The sequence below is a fragment of the Gopherus flavomarginatus genome, chromosome 4, assembly GCF_025201925.1.
Source record: "Gopherus flavomarginatus isolate rGopFla2 chromosome 4, rGopFla2.mat.asm, whole genome shotgun sequence".
NCBI lineage: Eukaryota > Metazoa > Chordata > Testudines > Testudinidae > Gopherus > Gopherus flavomarginatus.
The window spans coordinates 82,539,417-82,560,429 of record NC_066620.1 but is presented as its reverse complement, the minus strand read 5'-3'; the positions used below and the strand labels follow the sequence as shown (position 1 = coordinate 82,560,429).

General features: G+C 44.0%; 2 protein-coding genes across 3 annotated transcripts in view; one reads left to right on the top strand and one right to left on the bottom strand.

The window, feature by feature from the left end:
* SLC35F3 (solute carrier family 35 member F3) overlaps nt 1-21,013 on the top strand; it is a 302,289-nt gene that overhangs the window by 150,533 nt on the left and 130,743 nt on the right. The window lies entirely within an intron of this gene.
* Nucleotides 8,224-10,819, bottom strand: LOC127050026 (zinc finger and SCAN domain-containing protein 20-like). Its single transcript, XM_050951550.1, has 2 exons — nt 10,036-10,819; nt 8,224-8,849 (listed from the first exon to the last, which is right to left on the bottom strand). The coding sequence occupies exons 1-2, from the start codon at nt 10,556-10,558 to the stop codon at nt 8,299-8,301; spliced, it is 1,074 nt and encodes a 357-aa protein (XP_050807507.1). The 5' UTR covers nt 10,559-10,819; the 3' UTR covers nt 8,224-8,298.

The following is a 21,013-nucleotide window of genomic DNA, read 5'->3' as shown; positions in this document are numbered from 1 at the left end:
GGGTCTTAAAACAAGGGGAAATAAGCCATTGCCCCTCCCTCCCTCTCCCAGACTTTCCCCTCCCTGGGTTACCCTGACAGGCTACACTGATCCAAACTCATTGGATCTTAAAACAGAGAGGAATTAACCTTCCCCCCACCTCCTTTTCCCCCACCAATCCCCTGGTGAGTTTAGACCCAATCCCCTTGGGTCTTAAACAAGGGGAAAAAATCAATCAGGTTCTTAAAAAAGAAAGCTTTTAATTAAAGAAAGAAAAAGTAAAAATTATCTCTGTAAAACCAGGATGGAAAATGTTTACAGGGTCTTCATCTTATATAGACTAGAGGGACTCCCTCCCCCTTAGCCTAAGATACAAGTTACAGCAAACAGAGGTAAAAATTCTTCCAGCAAAATACACATTCACAAGTTAAGAAAACAACCATAAGACTAATTCGCCTTTTCTAGCTAGTACTTACTATTCTGAACATGAGAGACTGTTTCAGAAAGATTGGAGAAAGACCTGGGTGCACGTCTGGCCCCTCTTAGCCCCAAGAGCGAACAACCAACAAAACAAAAGCACAAACAAAGACTTCCCTCCACCGAGATTTGAAAGTATCTTGTCCCCCGATTGGTCCTTTGGTCAGGTGTCAGCCTTTGGTCACTGAGCTTCTTAACCCTTTACAGGTAAAAGAGACATTAACCCTTAACTATCTGTTTATGACAATAGGCATCACAGAAACCTGGTGGACTGAGAGCAATCAATGGGACACAATCATTCTGGGGTACAAAATATATCAGAAGGAAAGAACAGGTCATGCAGGTGGGAGAGTGGCACTATATGTGAAAGAAAATGTAGATTCAAATGAAGTAAAAAATCTTAAGTGAATCCACATGTTCCATAGAATCTCTATGGATAGAAATTTCATGCTCTAATAAAAATATAACATTAGGGATCTATTATCGATCACCTGACCAGGACAGTAATAGTGATGAAGAAATGCTAAGGGAAATTAGAGAGACTATCAAAATTAAGAACCCAATAATAGGGGGGGATTTCAATTATCCCCATATTGCCTGGGAACATTTCACTTCAGGACGAAATGCAGAGATAAAATTTCTCGATACTTTAAATGACTGCTTCATGGAGCAGCTGGCACGGGAACCCACAAGGGGAGAGGCAACTCTAGATTTAATCCTGAGTGGAGAGCAGGAGCTGGTCCAAGGACCGCTTGGAAATAGTGACCATAATACAATAGCATTCAACATCCCTGTGGTGGGAAGAACACCTCAACAGCCCAGCACTGTGGCATTTAATTTCAAAAAGGGGAACTATGCAAAAATGAGGGGGTTAGTTAAACAGAAGTTAAAAGGCACAGTGACTAAAGTGAAATCCCTGCAAGCTGCATGGATGCTTTTTAAAGACACCATAAAAGAGGCCCAACTTCAATGTATACCCCAAATTAAGAAACACAGTAAAAGAACTAAAAAAGAGCCACCGTGGCTTAACAACCATGTAAAACAAGCAGTGAGAGAGAAAAAGACTTCCTTTAAAGTCAAATCCTAGTGAGGCAAATAGAAAGGAGCATAAACACTGCCAAATTAAGTGCAAGAGTATAATAAGAAAAGCCAAAGAGAAGTTTGAAGAATGGCTAGCCAAAAACTCGAAAGGTAATAACAAAATGTTTTTAAGTACATCAGAAGCAGGAAGCCTGTTAAACAACCAGTGGGGCCCCTTGATGATTGAGATACAAAAGGAGCACTAAAAGATGATAAAGTCATTGCAGAGAAACTAAATGCATTCTTTGCTTCAGTCTTCACAGCTGAGGATGTTAGGGAGATTCCCAAACCTGAGCCGGCTTTCGTAGGTGACAAATCTGAGGAACTGTCACAGACTGAAGTGTCACTAGAGCAGGTTTTGGAATTAATTGATAAACTCAACATTAACAAGTCACCAGGACCAGATGGCATTCACCCAAGAGTTCTGAAGACACTTTACAACAATGTGAAGTTGCGGACCTATTAACTAAGATTTGTAACCTGTCCTTTAAATCGGCTTCGGTACCCAATGACTGGAAGTTAGCTAATGTAACACCAATATTTAAAAAGGGCTCTACAGGTGATCCCACCAGTTACAGACTAGTAAGTCTAATGTCGGTACTGGGCAAATTAGTCCAAACACTAGTTAAGAATAAAATTGTCAGACACATAGAAAAACAAAAACTGTTGAGCAATAGTCAACATGGTTTCTGTAAAGGGAAATCGTGTCTTACTAATCTGTTAGAGTTCTTTGAAGGGGTCAACAAACATGTAAACAAGGGGGATCCGGTGGACGTAGTATACTTAGATTTCCAGAAAGCCTTTGACAAGGTCCCGCACCAAAGGCTCTTACGTAAATTAAGTTGTCATGGGATAAAAGGGAAGGTCCTTTCATGGACTGAGAACTGGTTAAAAGACAGGGAACAAAGGGTAGGAATTAGTAGTAAATTTTTAGAATGGAGAGGGGTAACTAGTGGTGTTCCCCAAGAGTCAGTCCTAGGACCAAATTCTATTCAATTTATTCATAAATGATCTGGAGAAAGGGGTAAACAGTGAGGTGGCAAAGTTTGCAGATGATATTAAACTGCTCAAGATAGTTAAGACCAAAGCAGACTGAAAAACTTCAAAAAGATCTCACAAAACTAAGTGATTGGGCAACAAAATGGCAAATGAAATTTAATGTGAATAAATGTAAAGAAATGCACATTGGAAAAAATAACCCCAACTATACATACAATATGATGGGGGCTAATTTAGCTACAATGAGTCAGGAAAAAGATCTTGGAGTCATCATGGACAGTTCTCTGAAGATGTCCATGCAGCGTGCAGAGGCGGTTAAAAAAACAAACAGGATGTTAGGAATCATTAAAAAGGGGATAGAGAATAAGACTGAGAATATATTATTGCCCTTATATAAATCCATGGTATGCCCACATCTCAAATACTGTGTACAGATGTGGTCTCCTCACCTCAAAAAAGATATACTGGCACTAGAAAAAGTTCAGAAAAGGGCAACTAAAATGATTAGGGGTTTGGAGAGGGTCCCATATGAGGAAAGATTAAAGAGGCTAGGATTCTTCAGCTTGGAAAAGAGAAGACAAAGGGAGGATATGATAGAGGTATATAAAATCATGAGTGATGTGGAGAAAGTGGATAAGGAAAAGTTTTTTACTTATTCCCATAATACAAGAACTAGGGGTCATCAAATGAAATTAATAGGCAGCAGGTTTAAAACAAATAAAAGGAAGTTCTTCTTCACGCAGCGCACAGTCAGCTTGTGGAACTTCTTACCTGAGGAGGTTGCGAAGGCTAGGACTATAACAGCGTTTAAAAGGGGCACCTGGCATTGGCCACTGTCAGTAGACAGATACTGGGCTAGATGGACCTTTGGTCTGACCCAGTACAGTTGTTCTTATGTCCTTATGTAGGAGTCCAATCCTGGAACCACAGATCCGACCACAGTAGGTACAGACATTTCCTGGTGGGTCAACTGCCTGCTGGAAGAAAGGTCTTCCTTTTTCCTTCCTTCTCTCTCTCTTTTCAGCTTCAAGGACATGGTGCTTCTCCTCGAAGCAGGCCACTGCCTGATGGAGGATGTGGCACCTTTGGGGTTGGTTGGTGGCTTGCTCCTTCCAGCTTGTGATGGCCACATCAGTTTTGAGAAACGCTTTCAGTGCGTCTTTGCAGCATTTCCTCTGATGGCCACAGGATTTCTGACCATGGCTGAGCTGAGAGTAGAGAATTTTTTTGGGGAGGCGAGAGTCTGGCATCCACACACAATGTCCAGCCCAGCAGAGTTGGTGCATGAGGATCATTGCGTCAATGCTGGTGACATTGGCTTCAGTGAGGATGCTGGTGTTAATGCAGTGATCTTCCCACTTGATGTGAAGAATCTTCCGGAGACGTCGTTGGTGGTACCTCTACAGACTCTTGAGGTGCTGTCGATAGATGACACAGGTTTCACATCCATAAAGGAGTGTAGGAATAACAATTATTTCAGGATCTTGGTGTCCTGCCGTAGGTCACGGCCCATGAAAACACATCGGAGCAATTTCCCAAAGGAAGCACTTGTGCGTTGGATCCTGTGCGGGATCTCACTGTTGATTTTTGCATTTTGAGAAAGTTGACTACCGAGGTAGCAGAAGTGCTTGACTGTCTCCAAAGTCTGTCCCTCGAAGATGATTTTTGGAGGGTTATGTGCAAGGCCCAAGGCAGGCTGATGGAGCACTTTAGTCTTCTCAATACTGAGTGAGCGTCCTAGGCTTTGATAAGCTTGTGCAAAAAAATCCAGTGTGGACTGAAGGTCATTCTCAGTGTGCGTGAAGATGGCACAGTCATCAGCACACTGAAGATCAGTAATGGATGCCCTGAGGACTTTAGATGTCAAGCAGAGACATCAAAGATTAAAAAGCTGTCCATCCAGTCTGTATTGAATGTCAACTCCACTGGGGAGGCGTTCTTTAATGAGGACCAAAATGATTGCTAAATAGATGGAGAACAGGGTTGGGCCAATAACGCATCCTTGCGTAACCCCAGTTTTGACGACGAAAGGGTCCATCTCCAGGCCATCACAGAGAACTGTGGCAGTCATCTGATCTTAGAGAAGCCTTAATAAATGTTGGAGCGCAGCCAAATCTGGCCAGCACCTTCCACAGGGCTTCGCTTTTACTGGAGTCAAAGGCCTTTGTCAAATCGATGAAGGCCATGTACAAGTCCTGATTCTGCACCTGAGTATTTTCCTGGATTTGGTGGGCAATGAAGATCATGTCAGTTGTCCTGCAAGATGGTCTAAAACCATACTGAAATGCCGACAGTATATCCTCATGTCAAAGTTAGAATCAGGACTCGCAATTTGTCAGACCACTCTGTTTTATTAGCGCAGCGCTCCGCCAATAACACCAGATAATGTGAGCACCATGCAAGACACAAACTATCTTATTTATACAGATAAAAGGGCGAGCACTTAACAAGATAACAAAGGAAGCAGAATCTGATAAGTTTACCTGGGCTAGGCATGCATATCTTATTTCCTTACTAACTATTACCGATCTTCTGTTAAAGTTTTGCCATTAGCACCCTTGTTTATGCCTAATGTTTCTTTTTCTGGCACCTGTATTTCAACATTTCTTATTTCTGCTTAAAGGTACATACAACATTTCTTTAATCCATTCTTATTTTTACAATTTAATTCATTCTACTTTCACAATCCCTCCTTTTGGTCAAGCTCACGCCATGACCAAAATTTTACTGGTTCCACAAATCAATCGTTCTTTATTTCTTTATCAGTGATATTTAAAATCATCATATTAGCACTCTGGTTTGAGGCAGCTATCTGTGTGGCATGTCTTACCCCATTTTGGATGCAACAGGAGATTAACTGAAAGCATACAAAAATCACTAAGATTCCAAACAGGATAGTTAGGGCTCCCTGAAACAACTAGTTTCCTATGCCAGAGAAATTGAACAGGTTACTTAGCCACTTCCCTAAAGAACTCGACTCTTCATGGGGAAGATATGCGATTTGTTTTAAGTGGCTATAGCGATCTATTACCTTATTGATATTGTATAAACACACAACATTGTTTTCCAGTGAGAGCACAGGTCCCTCCTTTGGCCGCCAGCACTATGTCCAATGCCTGACGGTTCTGGAGGGCCACCTGTCCGATCACCCCTGTTTTTTTGGCCAGGGCTCTTAAACTTTTTCTGGTTTTATTTGCCATTATTTTAACTACTGATTGTAACCTTAGGAGCCTTTTTGCCTGGTGTATTGCTCCCCCAAGTGGGATAAAGGAACTGCCAATAGCCTCTTCCCAGGTGCCATTACTGTTCCATATTGTGTTAAACGGACACGGTCCTCCAGTGAGGTCTTGGGAATTGAGTGGGATAGCCAGGACAGGAACACCAGTTTGAGAGTGGGCTGGGATGTGGCTGCAGACCCAGCATTTAGAAATAATAAGGGTCTGAGCTATCCACACTTGCTGCTGGATAAAAGAATTGTCATTGTGGACTCCCCAGACCTTAAGACACCAGCAGCCGAAGAACAGGCACCACCAGAGGCGCATGTTGGAGGCAGGGCCCTTCTGGTTCTGACAACCTTAACTGAGGGAACTGCAGTCACAGTTTTATGTCCACCAGGCAGCAGGCACTAGGCTCACTACTGCTTCTTCTTGGGCCTTGCTTTATGTAGTCATCTGCTTCTGGCAACCCTTACGAGAGCATAGATTGTAAGGTATTGCAGGCTGTTCCTCTACGTCATCTTCTGGAGTCAAAAAATTGACTCTGCGTGGTCCTGAGGTGGTGGTTGGTTCACTGGGGGTGGTGCATTCTTACACTGAGAAGCATGTATTCACTCTGAGTTGCCAGACAGTTTAACAGCCGTCCTTTGACTCTGGCTATAACAATGGCCTTTACACCTTATCTTTTCCTGATGCATACATTTCTCATTTACACAAATAGATTGAGAATACAAACAGTAGTATTTTATATCGAACAAAAAAGCATTGCAAATTAAACCTTGCTAAGTTTTACAATTGATAACTAAGGGTATGGCTACACTTACAGTTTTGCAGCGCTGGTAGTTACAGCTGTGTTAGTACAGCTGTGTAGGGCCAACGTTGCAGAGTGGCCACACTTACAGCAACCAGCGCTGCAGTGTGGCCACATTTACAGCACTTGCAGCGCTGTTGGGAGTGGTGCATTGTGGGCAGCTATCCCACAGAGCACCTCGTCCCATTTTGGCGCTGTGGCTTGTGGGAAGGGGAAGGAAGTGTGAGGGTCTTTCCGCTTCCTGTTCCAACGCCCCGTGGTGCTTTGCTACACATTGCGAGCAGTTTGGCGGCATTGTGATTCTACAGCGCTATTTCTGCGATTTTTGTTATAAATGGAGCCTGAGCTGCTGACGACCTTGCTGATGAATGTTGCCAGCACATCACGCATGGCAGTGGAGCTATTCCTTCAGCTGCAAAGTGAGAGTGACAGTGACAGTGAGGAGTCAGACAATGATATTGAATCGCCTGACGGTGAAGACACTAAATTGCTTGTGGCAGTAACAGACGTGCTCAGCTCTGTGGAACGGCGCGTTTGGGCTCGGGAAACCAGCACTCAGTGGTGGGATGACATCGTCCTGCAATCCTGGGACGACGAGCAGTGGCTGCAGAACTTTCGGATGAGAAAAGCCACTTTCATGGCACTGTGTGCTGAGCTTGCCCCTACCCTGCGGCGCAGGGACACGAGATTGAGAGCTGCCCTGCCAGTGGAAAAGCGGGTGGCTATTACAATCTGGAAGCTGGCAACTCCAGACTGCTTCAGATCGTTGGCGAACCAGTTTGGAGTGGGAAAGTCTACCGTTGGAATGGTGCTGATGCAAGTTTGCACAGCCATTAATCGCACCCTGCTAAGAAGAACTGTGACTCTTGGGAACGTGCAGGACATTGTGGATGGCTTTGCAGAATTGGTTTCCCTAACTGTGGAGGGGCAATAGATGGGACGCATATTCCTATTCTGTCACCACCCCACCTGGCATCAGAGTACGTTAATCGCAAGGGGTATTTCTCCGTGGTTCTGCAAGCGCTTGTGGATCACCGTGGGCGTTTCACTGACATTTACTCAGGATGGCCTGGAAAGGTGCACGATGCACTCATCTTTAGGAACAGTTCCCTGTTCAGGAGGCTGAGGGCCGGGACTTTTTTCCCAGACCGCAAGATCACAGTAGGGGACGTCGAAATGCCCACTGTGATCCTTGGAGACCCCGCTTACCCCTTAATGCCATGGCTCATGAAACCATATACAGGGAAGCTTGACAGGAGCAAGGACCGGTTCAACTACAGGCTGAGCCGGTGCAGAATGACTGTGGAGTGTGCTTTTGGCCGTTTGAAAGCCCGCTGGCGCTGTCTTTATGGGAAGCTAGATTTGGGGGAAAGCAGCATCTCTGCTGTTATATCCGCGTGCTGTACCCTCCATAATATTTGTGAAGGGAAGGGTGAAAGATTCAGTGAGGAATGGACCTCCGAGGTTCGACGCCTAGAGGATGAGTTTGCTCAGCCAGAGAGCAGGGCTAACAGGGAGGCCCAGGAAAAGACTTCAAGGATTAGGGATGCTTTAAGGGAGCAATTTGATGCTGAGAGCCAACAGTAATGTTTGATGCATTTGATGTGCTTTGCTGTACCTTGGTGTACAATATTTACCACTTCCAGCAATAATATAACGTAGTGAAAAAGAAAAAAAATCCTTTATTCAACATACAGTACATAAAAGGCAAGGGGGTTGGGGTGGTGGACTGTACATTCACAGGTTTGAATATGTCCTATTTTGATCACTATTCAATGTCTGCTGCACTTCAGGATTACTATGCTGCAGGATAATGAGGGTGGAGTGAACAGGGTAAGAATTATAGTTATCAGGGCTGGTAGGTGATCGTACAGGTGTTGGGAGCAGCTGGGGGTAATAAGAAACTGGCTGCTGGAGAAAGTTGTTTTGTGGAAATACTGGGGAACAAGAAAGAGGGCTTTGGGAGGGCTGTGGGTTACAACGGTACATATTTGTCTGCATGGCTACGAGAGACTTGAAAGACTCAGTTTGGCGAGCCAGGAGGCTTATCATCTGCTTTGTGGCTTTTTTGGCAGACAATTCCTTTCTCCTGCTTTCTGTTTGCCTCCATTCATGTACACTCTGTCTCCATTCATACATTTTCTCTCTCCATTCCTGTGTCTTCCTACTTTCTCTGTTGTAGTGACTCATAACTGATTTGATCAATTCCTCTTTTGATTTTCTGGGATTTCGTCTCAAGTTCTGCAATCTACGTGAGGCCGGTGATCCGGCTGCATTAGTCAAGGTCACTAGAAAAAAGAGAGATAGAACCATGTAATACACAGAGGCTACATTGTTTATTATCACACAGTGAAGGACTTTTTAGACTTTTGGTAGCATCCTTCTCACATACCTCACATAACACAGAGAGGGCAGGGAAGCTAAGTCATGGCGAACAATGGGGTGAGTGGTTTTCCCCCGATTTCCCCTTGGGAGTGGGAATTGACCAATGGGTCACTGGGGTATATCTGCAATGGGTACAGGAGGTAGCTGGTGTCCTGAAGAGGGGACAGTAGTGAACAGGAAGGTGGTGAGCTGCTTGTGGGGGGGGGGGGGGTTGGGGTTTGGTCCGCGTTCACGCCGTCCTGCTGGTGAGGGGGGGGGAAGCACCGCGGTGCTGGATGCCTGCTTGGAGGGGGGTGCATAACACTGGAGCACACCACGTGGCTGGCTACGTGCTGGGAGGGGGGTTGGGGAACACCAGAGAGCACCTCGGTGCTGGATGCCTGCTTGGAGGGGGGGTGGGGAACACCGGAGCGCACCGCGGTGCTGGATGCCTGCTTGGAGGGGGGTGGGGAACACCGGAGCGCACCTCGGTGCTGGATGCCTGCTTGGAGGGGGGTGCATAACACCGGAGCACACCGCGTGGCTGGCTACGTGCTGGGAGGGGGGGTGGGGAACACCGGAGCGCACCTCGGTGCTGGATGCCTGCTTGGAGGGGGGTGCATTACACCGGAGCGCACCACGTGGCTGGCTACGTGCTGGGGGGGGGGTGTTAACAACAGAGCGCAATGGGCTGGGGAAACGCGAACCTAGCGCCCTGCACTCAAGTATCCCTAAATTCTCAACAGGGTTTCCTACTGCCAGACATATCACTGCTGCGTGTTACCTGGGAAGAGAGGGAGGGTCTTCTACAGCAATGTGGATACCGCCCTGGCCCCTATGCAGCTTGCCTGTGTGCAGCCATGGTCCCCCCACCCCTCGCTGCACAGTGGATCGAACGAGTTAGCCTGACCGGGACAAGGACCACGGTGGCTCTCCCGATCAACTTGAGAAAGCAAATTGCAAACGCTCTTGCTGCAACTTTTCAAGAGATTACCGAGGCAGATTACAGAGACGTGATAGAGCAAATCAATGGGCTATTCCACGTTTAGGCATGCATGCAGGCAGCCATAACCAAAACCCTTCTCTCCCAAAACATAAAAATCTACTTACTCCGAGCACGATCCTCAGTTTCTTCCTCACCATCAACTTCCTGCTGCTGCGACTGGCTAGCCTCCTCCTGGCTTGAGAAGAGCTCCTGGCTGCATGTGTACTGGGACTCCGGGGTGTCTCCCTCCACGCCAGTAGCCTCACTGTCACCGTCCTCTACAACCTCCCCCACTTCTCCCTGCTCTGAACTCTCCATCGTGCTCCTAGGATTGGCAGTGGGGTCACACCCAAGTATGGCATCCAGCTCCTGGTAAAAACGGCAGGTTGTGGGGGCAGCTCCTGAGCGGCGATTTCCCTCACGGGCTTTGCAGTAAGCACTCCTCAGCTCTTTTATTTTGACCCTGCACTGCAACGCGTCCCGTTCATGGCCCCTTCTCATCAAGGACTGCGATATCTGCCCATAGGTATCATAATTTCTCCTTCTGGAGCGCAGCTGTGCTTGCACAGCCTCCTCTCCCCAAACACTTATGAGGTCCTGCAGCTCTGTATTGGTCCATGCTGGGGCTCGTTTGGTGCGTGGAGGCATGGTCGCTGATTGATTGATTGATTAATTGCACTCCACACCTGGCTGAGCAAACAGGAAGGGGATTTTTAAAATTCCCGGGGCATTTAAAGGAGAGGTCAGGTGAGCCCAGGGCAGTGGAGTTTGCATGATTACCAGAGAGGCTTCTAAGGTATGCTGGGATACCTGCTTATGCCACGGAGGTCAATAAAAACGCTGGTGGGTGTCTACACTTGCTGACCAGCGCTGGATCACCAGCGCTGGATCCTCTACACCCGAGGCTCGACCGGGTGTAAAGCCAGCGCTGCAGCCAGGGAGTTGCAGCGCTGGCCGTGCTGTTCAAGTGTGTACACATCCTAAGTTGCAGCGCTGTAACCCCCTCACCAGCGCTGCAACTCTGTAGTGTAGCCAAGGCCTAAGACAATTTACATTGAGACCCAGGCCTTCAATGTTTCTCTAATTTACTTAACATAGACACAATAGAGAATCCTGTCTCTTACTACCTAAATCTTAAAACAAAGAGTTAGAGGGGGCCCAATTTGTAATGCATATGAGAAAACAGAATTTTATCGTCCCAGGGGGTCATTTTTTTCTGCTATTTAAAAAAAATGGCTAGCGGGATGAAATCAAATTATACTTTAATTCTTATGGGACATTATAAAATCCTACTCCTACATATCCCCCTTTTGACACTAAGATTATTAATCGCCAGTGTCACTTCTTATTTAGTCCATGTAATAGAAAATACTGGGAGGTGATTTGGGCCTGTGGCTTTAGCTTTGCACACATTTGTTTTATCCACCAGCACATTTTAAACATTTTAATTACACACATACAATTTAAAACCAAAAACACAATTAGGGGTAGTAACATTAGTATGCCAGTAGTTGTGGGAAACCATCCAGAAAATATGTTATACCAATGGTAAGCTGTTATGTTTTTTTGTAGTGGCAATTTTTAACATGTCCCCATTTGTGTGTATAATATGAATGGTCCAGTTTTCCACATTTTTTTTATTTTTTATTTTTTTATTTTTATTTTTTTTTGGAACTATGTTACCTTTTTACCTTTTAACAGATGATTGGTAACTGTTTGCCATTTAATGCCAAGCTTGATAGAGAACTCAGCTAAATCAGTGCTTACAGTAAGCTGAGACTTTTTGTTGTTGTTGTTGTTGTTGTTGTGGCAAATAGTAAATGTGAGTATTGGTAAACACAGTACTTATATTATATTTACTTTTGTCTTCTGGTGGGTTGCTAACACTTTTTAAACACTTTTCCCCAAGAATTAACACATACACATAGCCCATTATACAGTACTTTGGATTATCTGAAAGACAAAAATAACATTTTTCTACCCCTTTTGGGGTGGCATTGATTATTACTTAAAAGATTCCTTTCTTTTACAAATACCCTTGCTGATTGCAGGCAAAACAGAGGAATTACCCCCATATTTTCTTGTGTTTTTTTGTTCTATAGGCAGGCTTCTACTTTTTAAGGGTTATGCCGAAATTATTTCACTGTTTAGTTATTAAATTTATGAGGTGGTGTACCTCAAGTTTTTCCTCTTATATAGCAGACCAAGTTTGTAATGTTTTTCCTGCTATGTTAAGCTTTAAGTTTATTTACAGGTAATAGCTGAGAAGCATCATTACCATATTACTTTAAAGGATTTTTCCAAAAATCATACATACTACAAGTTGTTACAGGGGTACTTACTAACATTAAAGTTATTTTAATGTTTAATATTAACAGTAACAGTAGCATTAAATCTATTAAAGGTATCTTGTTATACCATGCCTTTTATGTAGGCAATTTGTTTGTTTGCTGACCAGGTATGTTCTTTATTTGCAGCTTCTTTTGTGCTGGCAGTTCTCACCTTTTTTTATCAGTTAGGTAATTTGCATCAACACAGGCTAGGCCTTTGGATTCAAAGCCATCAGCAGAGTTCAGAGACTCTCTGTCTTAACATACAGGAATCTGAAAAAGAAAACACAGCCTATTGCGGCTCTTTTTGGAGCCCTAATAGGATTTTAATTCAGCAGCACGTTTCATTTGCATTTTTTTTACCCCTTTCTACAATATAGGCACATGTCCGAGGGAAAATGCACATTCCTTCTATACTGTAACTTTTTAAAAACATTAGCCATATCAATTTTTACATAAGGTGTAACTGTTTCTTTTGTTCTTACAGAGTTTTTATGTATTCTTATTAAAGTGACAGTCTGATTACACAGAGCCATTTTGAGGCTCAGTGTTTTTAACATTGCTTCTTTTTGTTTTGTGCACCTCACCTCTGCTGTTGCTTTAGAGGGTCACTGTTAATTTCTTATTCTTTTATTAGAGCTTTTATCTGCTATTGTTACAAAACAAACAAACAAACAAACAAGAAGACTTTAGAATCTTTTCCTATTTTCCTGATTTTGACTGCCCTATTGCAGCCATGACTTGGTCTTTATTTAAAAACATTTTAATTTTTGTAAACAATTAAGTTACCCCTTAAGGGTTAAATGCTAAATCCCAAAGCCAAACAACACTAATTACCTGTGTCTTGCAAAAAGGTCTGTCAGTTTTGCAACTTTGAATTAAAGAGTCAAATGAATTTGTAGTGGCATTAAAAACAAAAACAAAATCAATTTATTTTACCCCTACAAAACAGGAGTTTTACAAACCAGATATGCTGGTTTAGATTTTTAGAACTTTACGTATTTTCACAGACAAATAGATACATACACTTTTTTTTCCTTAACATTCCTTTACACTGCTCTGTTTTTACATAGCTGTATATACATTTGGATTATTTACAGGCATTCTTCTGGAAAAGGGCCCATTTTTCCTTCAGAATGGCTGCAAAGAAACCAAGAATTTTCTTTTTAACATGGTCCTTTTTAACATTTTCCACAAAGTTTAACTGCTTAATTTTCTCCAGCCTCTGTAGAGTTAACTTTTTACTCTTTTTCCTTAAATCACTTGTTTATGTCCCAAAATGACACCTTTATTACCTCAGATTTCACCATTTTAAGTATTGTTCCAGGGGTTCATGCCTGCACTTACTGCTTTTTTTACTTTTGACACTATTTTCTTAGGGCTTTTAACCTGTTTTTTTATCTGTTGCTTGCCTGCTTGTCTGGGCCCGATCCTGTTTTTTCCAATGAACCATTCGTGAGTAATATTGTGGTCATTTCACAATTTAGAAAGAAATGTTTAAGGAAAGGGACCAGGAAGGGTGGGGGCTAGTTGAGGAGCCCACCCTCCTTGCTGAATTGGTAGTGGAACACTAAAGAATCAGTTTTTGCGGCAGACAACAAAGGGGAACAGAACAAGGGGCTTTTTGGTCATTTTTACAATGAGATGGGAGTATGAAGGGGGTTGGATCGATCCGGGGTTTGGAGAACGGGGTAAAGGGGAGCGCTTGGTCTAGTGGTGGGAGAGGAGGCTTTTAATAAAGCTTTTAACTTATTATTTGAATAATTGAGAGAGGCCAGTTTTGATTTTAGAAAAATCCCACCCTTTATATCTTAAAATGAAAAAACCTAAATGACTGAGAGTTAAAACCATCTAGCAGTTTCCATAGCTAGTCTAGCTGTTTGGTTCCACCCTTACAATCAGCTGTTCAGATCTGAGAAATGCCAAGTAATTTGCCTTTGGTTTTCACTGAATCCAAAATCTGACTATTGAAGAGATTTATAGGGGTTGTGAGAGGAAGCATGTGTTTTGTGCATATTTGTTTTTTGTGCTTATTCTTGATTTCAGTTATGTGCAAACACAAATCTAGGCAACATGTCAATATTCATGAATCAGATGCAATAAGTCACACAGACACTCTAATGATGAGGGCCATCTGGATAGACAGAGAGAGCTGAACCCATTTCAGAGATGATGTACGTCATCTCTAGCACATTTCATCCCAAAGAGTGTGCTTTCTTACAGCATTTGCCTCTTGACATGGAGTACAGCCACAGGGCAAACAGATAACAAATAGATATTTTGGTGGTGACGACAGTAAAAAAATGCCTCAAGAGATACACCAACTTACAGTCTTACCTAGATATACCAATATGTAACATATGCCACAAAACATCACATCTGAATTTGGCCTAAGCCATCATCTCTTTATTTATTATAGCAACTCTTTACATCTTCAGATTAGATTAACTAAACAACTCCACATGAAGCTACTTGAAGTGTCCATTTTAGACACTGTCCTGGACTGAACTCCATTCCATCTGTCCCAGCAAAGACAGTTTGTATCGGCAAATTTCATCTGGGTAGTAAGTCATGTGCTCACTTTGTTCTCCAAGGTGTAGCATGGATCTACAGTAAATTCAATATGTTTCTCTGCCTGCTGCCTCTGGAGCATTGTTGAGTCAACATTATGTTGGTTTCAACATGTTTGACAACAATGCACAGAAATGTTGTGCAATATAGTCTGTTGACCTTCTGGCAGTTTCTTTTTATATAGCAGTTGTATGAGTGTTTGCTGCTGCTGTTGAATGTTGGAAGCCATACTATGTAGAATTTCCTGTCAGTAAAAATAACTGTCTTTACCCATGTGTGGTTGGAATAATGTTGTCTCAAGCTTAGTCACTAAAGGGTCTTAGTTTCTTTTGTATTTGGAGTCTCATATCCAGTAGGGCCTGATCTTGCAAGCCCCCTGTGCATGGAATGACCATTGAAGTTCTAGCCTTCTTTATGCTTCTAAAACAACCCAAAAAGGGCAAAGGGTCAGTCCCCTCCCCCTTTTGCAGGCAGGTCTCTTGGAAGATTTCATGAAATCCAGAAGGGGCTTGTCATTATCTGCATATAATCTTGTACCCTGAGCGTATCTATCTTTCTAAGGTGTTTCTAAAGCTCCTTTCACTGTGCTAAGTGCATCACTGCAATTGACAGCACTGAGTGTGCCTAAATAGCAATATTCTTGTAGCCTGCCTTATTTCTAAATGCACAGTAGCATGTTGGTTTTCTCCTTCTTGCCTTCCCCTATAATATCCACAGGGTTAAACCTAGAAAGATGCCATTGCTGGGGAAAGGCCTTAGCAAGAAGTGGGTCTTGCATTTAAACCTGGACCTAGGAGAAGTAGTTAAACATTCACTGTGCTTTCCAAAAGAGCCATCATCCATTCCTCCAGTGATAGGAGACCGTGAACTTTGCTTGCCTGAGGTTCACCTTCTTAGCTCTCCAACCACAGACAAAACTACCTTGTCTCACACATTAGAAATGCTAGTATCTGAGCCAGCTTTAAATCTATGCTGTATGCTAAGGAGCTACTTATGCTCAATTACTTATTACCTGGAGGGATTAAAGTGATTTGCAGTGTGTTTGTACACCGTTAACTCCAATACAGTGTACATGTGTGATGTTTATTACCATACTGGGAATGGGGAAAAAATAGAACTTGATGTTGTACCACTGAGTATCAAAGACCTTAAGCTACTTTTTTTTTAAAAAAGAAAGCAGGTTACTTAAATTATTTAACTTATGTTGTTATTGTATGAATTAGTCTGAATTATGATATTCTGAGGAATAGGATAGCCCCAGCTGTACATGCATCATGACTATAATTACATTAAGCAGCTCTAGTAACATTATGAACTGAGAGCAAACTTCAAGTGATCTTTAATGCCATCAAAACCCTGAAACAGTCATGTTTTATGCACAGTTTCAGAGAAAAGTAGTGGATGTAATATGTGGCTACATAAATCTGTTTCTCCCTCTCAGTGCTATGGGGAAAGTTTAACCAGAAATACAGGGCTGAGGCTAGTAGACATGAGGGAGGAGAGAAAGACACAGCCAGCATGGTTGGAATGATCCATAATTTGAGACTTTTCTGAGGAATGTGGTCTTGGTTATACATAGGGGCACAGAGCCTGGTCTCTGGCTAATGAACTAGGGGAGCTCAAAGGTAGCTGTAGGCCACCTTTGTGTCCCCTGTTCCCCCCCTCCCCCTGACTTGGGGCCATTCAGGCACCAGTCTGCTCCCTGACAGAAATTAGAATATTGTTCACTCGATTCTAATTTACACTGGTTGCAAATGGCTCCCAAGGGCTGTTTCAGGAGCTTGAGATCACCAATGCAGGAGGGAGCTCCAGACACAACTTCGTTCCCTGCTTACACCCACTACACCAGTAGACAGAAGCTGGGTGGCATATGAGCCGCTATATCGGCTACGTGGCATCCAGGGAATTCTCCTGAGACCAGATCTGCCAGATTTAAGGCTGATTTATGCCTCAAAGCAGCTGGGATGCACCAGAGAGTTCGATCCAGGTCGCTAAATGAGAGGATCAGACTATATCCTAAGGTCTTTTTCTTGGTTTCAAGACCAGTGAAAAGTCTCTTTAAACAAAATTCGTTCTTAAACCCAAGCGATACATGCTGCAAGACAGACAGACACATTGTGCTGGTAATCAGTAGGTGCACTGGAGCAGAGGTTACGCCAACTAAAAGAAAGAAGAACCTAACTGTTAATATCAATGGAGAAAGGTCAGACTCTGATCTCACCTGAATCCCTCTCTACCACCAGTCACAGTGAATTTAGCTAGCACAGGAGAGTGCTTCAGCTTTGCTGAATTTGGCCCAATATCCTTGTAATTCCTGATTGTGATGTGTTTCTTTGTGTAACTCACTAAAATAATGTTTATATTCCCTTAAGTTGCTGTCTCTGGTCCTCCTCTCTCACCTTCTATACCTTGGAAACTCTTGTCTGATATCGTTGCCCTTCTTCATTTTTTCACATGTACTTTGATCCTCCATCCCTGTCTCCAAACAGCTTCATGTTTTTATACCAATTAGGTTCCCAAATATAAAATAAAACTAGCAAAGAATCCTGTGGCACCTTATAGACTAACAGACGTTTTGGAGCATGAAATGTGACCATCACTTATTTGCACCGTGGTGTCAAGAAAGTGGACCTCCCGTGTAGATTGGTCCAGGCTAAGGTTGATGGTGGGGTGGAAGCTGTTGAAATCGTGGTGGAATTTTTCCAGAGTCTCCTTCCCATGGGTCCAGATGATGAAGATGTCATCAATGTAGCGTAGGTAGAGAAGGGGCGTGAGTGGACGAGAGCTGAGGAAGTGTTCCAGGTCGGCCATAAAGATATTGGCATATTGTGGGGCCATGTGGGTGCCCATAGCAGTGCCACTGATCTGGAGATATATATTGTCATCAAATTTGAAATAGTTGTGTGTAAGTATAAAGGCAAAGAACTCAGCAGCCAGTTGTGCTGTGGCATCATCAGGGATAGTGTTCCTGACAGCTTGTATTCCATCGGTGTGGGGGACGTTTCTGTAGAGAGCCTCTACATCCATGGTGGCTAGGATGGTGTTTTCTGGGAGGTGACCAATGCATTGTAGTTTCCTCAGGAAATCAGTGGTGTCATGGAGATAGCTGGGAGTGCTGGTGGCATAGGGTCTGAGTAGGTGCAAATAAGTGATGGTCACATTAACACCACCCTATATCGAAAACCTACTGACCGCTATGCCTACCTTCATGCCTCCAGCTTCCATCCCGGACACATCACACGATCCATTGTCTACAGCCAAGCACTGAGGTACAACCGCATCTGCTCTAACCCCTCAGACAGAGACCAACACCTACAAAATCTCCACCAAGCATTCTCAAAACTACAATACCCGCACGAGGAAATAAGGAAACAGATCAACAGAGCCAGACGTGTACCCAGAAGCCTCCTACTGCAAGACAAACCCAAGAAAGAAACCAACAGGACTCCACTGGCCATCACATACAGCCCCCAGCTAAAACCCCTCCAACGCATCATCAAGGATCTACAACCCATCCTGGACAATGATCCCACACTTTCACAGGCCTTGGGTTACAGGCCAGTCCTTGCCCACAGACAACCTGCCAACCTGAAACATATTCTCACCAGTAACTGCACACTGCACCATAATAACTCTAGCTCAGGAACCAATCCATGCAACAAACCTCGATGCCAACTCTGCCCACATATCTACACCAGCGACACCATCACAGGACCTAACCAGATCAGCCACACCATCACTGGTTCATTCACCTGCACATCCACCAATGTAATATACACCATCATATGCCAGCAATGCCCTTCTGCTATGTACATCGGCCAAACTGGACAGTCTCTACAGAAAAGGATAAATGGACACAAATCAGACATTAGGAATGGCAATATACAAAAACCTGTAGGAGAACACTTCAGCCTCCCTGGCCACACTATAGCAGACCTTAAGGTGGCCATCCTGCAGCAAAAAAACTTCAGGACCAGACTTCAAAGAGAAACTGCTGAGCTTCAGTTCATCTGCAAATTTGACACCATCAGCTCAGGATTGAACAAAGACTGTGAATGACTTGCCAACTACAGAACCAGTTTCTCCTCTCTTGGTTTTCACACCTCAACTGCTAGAACAGGGCCTCATCCTCCCTGATTGAACTGACCTCGTTATCTCTAGCTTGATTGCTAGCATATATATACCTGCCCCTGGATTTCCACCACATGCATCTGAAGAAGTGGGTATTCACCCACGAAAGCTCATGCTCCAAAACGCCTGTTAGTCTATAAGGTGCCACAGGATTCTTTGCTGCTTTTACAGATCCAGACTAACACGGCTACCCCTCTGATACTTGACACCATGCAAAGCACTGCATTTAGCCGTATGGAGTGGAAATCCATCAACCTCATGAAGAAACTTGCACAAATACAGACAGATATCATCTTCCTTTCCAAATGCAAACGGATGGACATCATACCAAATGGACTAAAGGTAAAAAATCCACTGCTATCTACATACTACACAGACCACAGTGAGAGATTATGCCATACTCTATCAAAAAAACTGAGGAACCATCTGATCAGCATTCTATACAGCAAACAGGAAAACATCAAAAAAGAGCTCTCCAACCTGGAGACTCTCATTAATAACCAAACTTCTATACAAACGGACTTCACTAGAATAAGACAGGAGATCTACATTACTCACTTCACCTCTCTACAAAGGAAAAAGGACTGTAAGCTGTCTAAACTCCTACCTGCCACATGGGGCCACAACCGTGGTACCCCTAACCCACCCAGCAATATCGTCAATCTATCCAACTACACACTCAGCCCAGAAGAAAAGTCTGTCCTATCTCGGGGACTCTCTTTCTGCCCTGCCACCCCCACCAACATGATACAGTTCTGTGGCGATCTGGAAGCCTACTTTCGCCGTCTCCGACTCAAAGAATACTTCCAGGACAACACTGAACAGTGCACTGATACACAGGTGCCCTCCCACCAACAGCACAAGAAGAAGAACTCCACATGGACTCCTCCTGAGGGTCGAAATGACAGTCTGGACCTATACATTGAATGCTTCCACCGGCGTGCACAGGCAGAAATCGTGGAACAACAACATCGCTTGCCTCACAACCTAAGTCGTGCAGAACGCAATGCCATCCACAGCCTCAGAAACCACCCTGACATTATCATCAAAGAGGCTGATAAAGGAGGTGCCATTGTCATCATGAACAGGTCTGACTACCAAAAGGAGGCCGCCAGACAACTCTCCAATACCAAATTCTACAAGCCACTTCCCTCAGATCCCACTGAGGAATACACTAAGAAACTATAGCATCTACTCAGGACACTCCCTACATTAACACCAGAAGAAATCAACATACCCCTAGAGCCCCGACCAGGGTTATTCTATCTACTACCCAAGATCCACATCCCCGGAAATCCTGGACGCCCCATCATCTCGGGCATTGGCACTCTCACTGAAGGACTGTCTGGATATATGGACTCTCTACTCAGACCCTATGCCACCAGCACTCCCAGCTATCTCCGTGACACCACTGATTTCCTGAGGAAACTACAATGCATTGGTCACCTCCCAGAAAACACCATCCTAGCCACCATGGATGTAGAGGCTCTCTACACAAACGTCCCCCACACAGATGGAATACAAGCTGTCAGGAACACTATCCCTGATGATGCCACAGCACAACTGGCTGCTGAGCTCTGTGCCTTTATACTTACACACAACTATTTCAAATTTGATGACAATATATATCTCCAGATCAGTGGCACTGCTATGGGCACCCGCATAGCCCCACAATATGCCAATATCTTTATGGCCGACCTGGAACAACGCTTCCTCAGCTCTCGTCCACTCACGCCCCTTCTCTACCTACGCTACATTGATGACATCTTCATCATCTGGACCCATGGGAAGGAGACTCTGGAAAAATTCCACCACGATTTCAACAGCTTCCACCCCACCATCAACCTTAGCCTGGACCAATCTACACGGGAGGTCCACTTTCTTGACACCACGGTGCAAATAAGTGATGGTCACATTAACACCACCCTATATCGAAAACCTACCGACCGCTATGCCTACCTTCATGCCTCCAGCTTCCATCCCGGACACATCACACGATCCATTGTCTACAGCCAAGCACTGAGGTACAACCGCATCTGCTCTAACCCCTCAGACAGAGACCAACACCTAC